The sequence below is a fragment of the Montipora foliosa genome, chromosome 7 (assembly GCF_036669935.1).
Source record: "Montipora foliosa isolate CH-2021 chromosome 7, ASM3666993v2, whole genome shotgun sequence".
Classification (NCBI taxonomy): Eukaryota; Metazoa; Cnidaria; class Anthozoa; order Scleractinia; family Acroporidae; genus Montipora; species Montipora foliosa.
This window is the reverse complement of record NC_090875.1, coordinates 32532010-32537109: the sequence shown is the minus strand read 5'-3', so window position 1 is coordinate 32537109 and position 5100 is coordinate 32532010. Positions and strand designations below refer to the sequence as shown.

The window sequence follows — 5100 nt, the reverse complement described above, 5'->3', positions numbered from 1 at the left end:
TTCTCTTCAAAGTTGTTCTTCAAGAATTAGTGCGTGGAAGTCTTAAGGGCTTCGCCGTTCACGAATCCTTTTTTGACACCTGGTGGGTGGCTGGAGGAAAAGTGAGTGTACTGAAAGGTTTCAGTCGGCTTGAGGTGTGTTTTTATCTCCAGAATGGATTGATTTTGAAAGCGTTTGCCTTTGTATACAACAGTGTCTAGAAATGTGGCGTCAGTGTTTGAGATCCCAGCCGTAAATTTGATGGTAGCCGGGATGCGGTGTGAGTTTGCTTGTGTGGCGAACTTGCCTATATCCGGTTTGCTGACATCACACAACGAAAAAATGTCGTCAATGTATGGTTTCCAAATCATTGGCTTTATGACGCTTTTGCTAAGAATCCGTGTCTCAAGATCGGCGTGGCTCTGGGATCCCTCGCTTGTCCCTTTACACGACAAAGTTTGTACTGGCAGTCTTAGAACAAGAGACGGCATCTCTAAATTGATGAACAATGTGATTCTTCTGATGGCCTTGTAGCACTCTTAAGACAGTGGATGGAGTGCAATGTGGCCCAGTGGTTAGGGCGCTTGCCTTGAAATTCGGGGATCCCGAAATCAAGACCCATTTTGACCACTGGTGGAATTTGATTTGGGTGATTAACTTCTCGGGAAATTCCCAAAATACCTTTTACCCCACTAGCATTTTTGTATCTTTTCACCTATCCACATTAAACGTTCAAACGTGACGAAAACAATTGATTATAAGATGCCCACGCTTTTCACGTTATTCCTTTCAAAAGATTGTTTTTTTCCCAATCCACGCTAAAGAGCTAAATTTCTACGCTATGACACCATCGTTTTAAAAAACCTCTCAGTGTTTACTCTTGTCTTTACTAGCACATCAGCGTTCTTAAAACTAGGCATTTTCAAAAGTCGAAAGTGAATCAAAGAGAACACGTTTTCAAACGGGGCGAAAAAAAAAGGTTTTCAAACACATTAAGGAGTGTGGCCTAAGTATTTAATTTAGTGGTGCTGTCATTAAATAATCGTTTTTTAATTAAAGTTCCTTACATGAAAGATGTTGTTTTCATTACAGTGCTGTGTGCAGTGCAAAATGGTCACGCGTTCCTTGTCTAAAACAACAACGTGTTAAAAGAATTTACTAGAACAATATCAAAATGCTGTGGTTTGATGCAACAGCAACAGTTCTACATCACTATGCATAATTCATTTGTTGTGCCCTTTATGATATGCTTACAAACTGACCTTCCTGTGAACTTGTGACTAAATTTTTTGGATTTTTTTTTTACTTGTCAAAAAGCTCTGTGTTTTACTCTTAGCAGCTTTCTGTAGTTTTGCTTCAGTTATGTTATTTACCTCTTTTTTAAGAATTAAAAAAAAATATCTTTAGATGGTTTGCAACCACAGATAGCAATGATGTAATATACAATTGCTAGTGGACGAACCATAGAATCTACTGAGAGATCTTTTGTTTTCGTCTACCAGTATGGCGGCGATGACATCACGTGGAAATCACCTATTGGATTGGGTAGCTTTCCTGTACCAAGAAATACTCTGGCATTTAAAGCTCTTCAGATTTCTGCATTGGTTCAGTAATGCTTGTTACTCAGACTACTGCGGATTGTGGAAAAACCCATGCTCCTACGCAAAGCGAGAGAGTCAGGTTTATGTTTGTCAGTGGTTTCAATAGGTTGTTTGCAACCATTCTCTAAAGACACAGATAACAATGATGTAATATACAATTGCTGGTGGACGAACAAAAGGAGCTACTGAGAGATCTTTGTTTTCGGCCACAAACATGGCGGCGATGACGTTACGCGAAACCACCTTTTTCGACATACTAGCTATTTCAGTGCACTGCAATATCAGGCAAGTATATGACGTATCACGCTCCCACGCGGTGATCGCTTTAGGACAATTTTTTTTAAAATGAGTTTTACTGCTTTCCCTCTATCTTAAATTGATAATTCTCCGTCATCGTTCTGTGGCCATGCCGGCTGAAATTTTTTTTTTTTTCGCTTTGCCAAAAATCAAAGAAACTTGTTTAATCTTAGCGTATTTTTTGCCTGCTAGCTACGACCATCATACGTCTTCTTCGATAACAAATCTTCATGTTTGCCGTTACACGAGCAACCGATGCTAAATCTCTCTATGACATCACTTCAATTTTTTTTTCGCTCCAAAAATCAAAGAAATTTGTTTTTAACGTATTTTTTGCCGGCTAGCTACGGACATCGTACATCTTCTTTGATAACAAATCTTCATGTTTGCCGTTACACGTGGAAGCCATGCTAAATCTCTCTATGACATCACTTTTAATACATGGGAAATTAATAAATGATATCAATACGAGCACTTTTTTCAAATTAAGACTCAATTACTTCCGGTTCACGTGTAAGAGTCCTTCTTCCGAGTTGGATGACGTAATACTGTTCGTTCGAGCTTAAGGATTTCCTGTCAATTAACAACAATGGCATTTTCCCATCAAAGTCATGGCTCATCAGCTCTGAGCAGGCTCTTCGAGGAACTTTGGGGAGAGAGAGCCTGCTCGCAGGCTATAGCCTATGTGTTAGCAGCGAAGTGGAAAAGATGTGTATTTAATGCAAATGTAATTTTTGGTTTTCTTAATTAAACTAACATTTAATAGCGTCATTAATTATTTCCGTCAGTTTTCTACGTTATGCACTCAATTCTGAGAGGCAATAATAAACGCAGCGTTAGCATGGCATCAATACAACATAATTAGCATAACTTCTGAACAAATAATAACTGAAAATCTATGCACAGGTGAAAAATATTGAAGTCGGACGCCATTTTCACACATTGTTTATGGACGGCCTCAAGGACTATATAAGCTCTCCCACCTTTGAGCAGACCGTTTACTCAACCATCGGAACTACTGTAAATCTTCTAAACATGAATTCAACAAGAAACGGATGGCACTGTCCATTTAACATGATGGCTGCCAATACATCATCCGCTATTGCTTCTTGTTTGATCTTCGTTGTTTCGCTCATCGGAAATTCACTCATAGTAATATTTGTTTACAAAACGCCAAGTCTGAGAAAACCGATAAATTTTTTCATCGCGAATATGGCCATATCCGATCTGCTGTTTTCAATAGCAGTGACTCCGGCGCATCTTGCCGACCTGTACTTGGACACCTCGCTCAGCAAGACCCTGTGCACGCTGGTCACATGCATCGTGATTCTTTCGTCTCTTGTGTCCGTTCAAAGCCTTGTCCTGATAGCAGTGGATAGATTTGGAGCGACTGTGTTTCCCCTTCGATCCCCTCTCATCAACAAAAAGCTGTGTCCTTTCTTTATTCTCTGCTCGTGGATTATCGCAATGGCAATAAACACTCCTTATATCATCTTCTCTAACCGCATGGAATACCAAGGGGACGCTTTCTGTCTTTTTGAGTGGCAAAAGGCTTTTGGTACGTCCTTATATGAACGTTTCATTCTTGGCTACTACGTGCTATTTTATTATACCCCGATGGCCATGTTGATCACATTGTACTGCATTATCGTTATCAAGCTCAACTCGGAGAAGATTCCCGGCGAGCATTCAAATTCCGCTGAAGAAAAACGCATAAAAAGAAACAAAAAAGTACTGAAGTTGGCCATAGCTGTCGTGTTTGGGTTTGTACTGTGTTGGATTCCATACACTGTTACACATCTCATGTACGTTTTTCTATCTGACGCATTACCTTGTAACTTTTATGTTTATTATTCCATTTTCCGGTTCTTGAGTGCCTCAAACTGTGCCCTCAATCCTTGCATATGCTTCATGTTCTGTAGCAAGTATCGTGAGCCTCTGAAGAGAGTCGTAACATGCTGCACAAGGACTAAGCCGTGAGTGACAATTTCTTGCGAAACTAAACCGCCAGCATCGCATTTGTTGAACCAATTGAAAGGTATCTTTTTCGTCATAATTATATGTTCAACATATGAAGACTCCATGCTCCTGTCAATACACTTCCAAAAACATGAAACAGCTGTAAACATTGGTTTGTTCTCATTATGTGGGTCACCATGAAGCAGTAGTTTGTTGAGTGTTTCCGAACGAGATGAGCAGCGAAAGATAACAAACATCCAAATCCAGAAGAGAGGACGAAAAAATACGGCCATGGCGTCAATACATGTGAATTTGTCACTCTGCTTAAATTCATGATAATACTTTTTTGTAAATTCGCAGCTTGATGTACAAGTGGTCTCAGTGCAATCACTTGATCTGTACTCTGTTTAATCCCTTTTTGCAATCAGACTTACTAGTAAAATCCAACTTTCAGTCTTCGACGGCTTCAAATAGAACATCGTATTCTGCCGGCTTCTGCTGACAATTGGAACTGAGCAATCGAAGCGAACCTGATCATCTTATGCAGTTGAAACTAAGTTAACCAGTTAAAAAGGGAAGTCTGAAAAATCGGGAAGGCTCGGTTCAGTCATCGTTATCTCTGATAGAGCTTCGACAATGACTTCTCCATCATAGCTTCTTCGGGTAACAAAGCTTCTCCAAAGGAAAACTGGTCGGTCGATGACACCAAACTGTTTGCGTAACAGAAACTTTAACGTTAAGGGTTGCGAGGCCTAACACACGGGAAAAGCGAGAGACGAAAAGAATGCCTTTCATTTCATAAAAAGTTTTAGCTACAGTGCGGCCTCACTATGGAACAACTTACCCAACAATTTACGTGCGATCGAATCAGTTAGATCTTTTAAAAAAGAAGTGAATCGATTTTATGACAATGAGGGTTAGGCTCCCACACGGCAACCTTGTAAAACAGTATTTTTATTACTGTAGTAATTAAGTACTGAATTTTATTGTACTATATCTATTGTATTCTTACTGAAGGTTTTACCGTGTTTAAATAAAGCATGTATGTATGTATGTATGAATTGAACTCTATTTTTACGCAAATACTTTCTTTAGTTTTAGTAATCCAATATGACTGCTGGTCACGTGAGTGAAAACGCTCTATACGATGAACATGTCGCCCCTTTTTCCAATTTGCGTCTGTTTCTGACTTGTGTCCGGACAAAATCAATTTCTGAGCCAGGCAACTCGATTTGTATCAGATCTGCTTCAATGTTTGATTTTT

The 5100-nt window shown here is 39.5% G+C and overlaps 1 protein-coding gene across 2 annotated transcripts in view; it reads left to right on the top strand.

The window, feature by feature from the left end:
• Nucleotides 1–4887, top strand: part of LOC138011842 (neuropeptide SIFamide receptor-like) — an 11634-nt gene extending 6747 nt beyond the window's left edge. For both annotated transcript variants that reach the window (XM_068859064.1, XM_068859063.1), the window contains one exon: nt 1482–4887. In XM_068859064.1, coding sequence (XP_068715165.1) covers nt 2826–3857 — 1032 coding nt within the window. In that variant the 5' untranslated portion in view covers nt 1482–2825 and the 3' untranslated portion in view covers nt 3858–4887. The remainder of the gene's footprint in view (nt 1–1481) is intronic.
• The last annotated feature ends 213 nt before the right edge of the window (nt 4888–5100 follow it).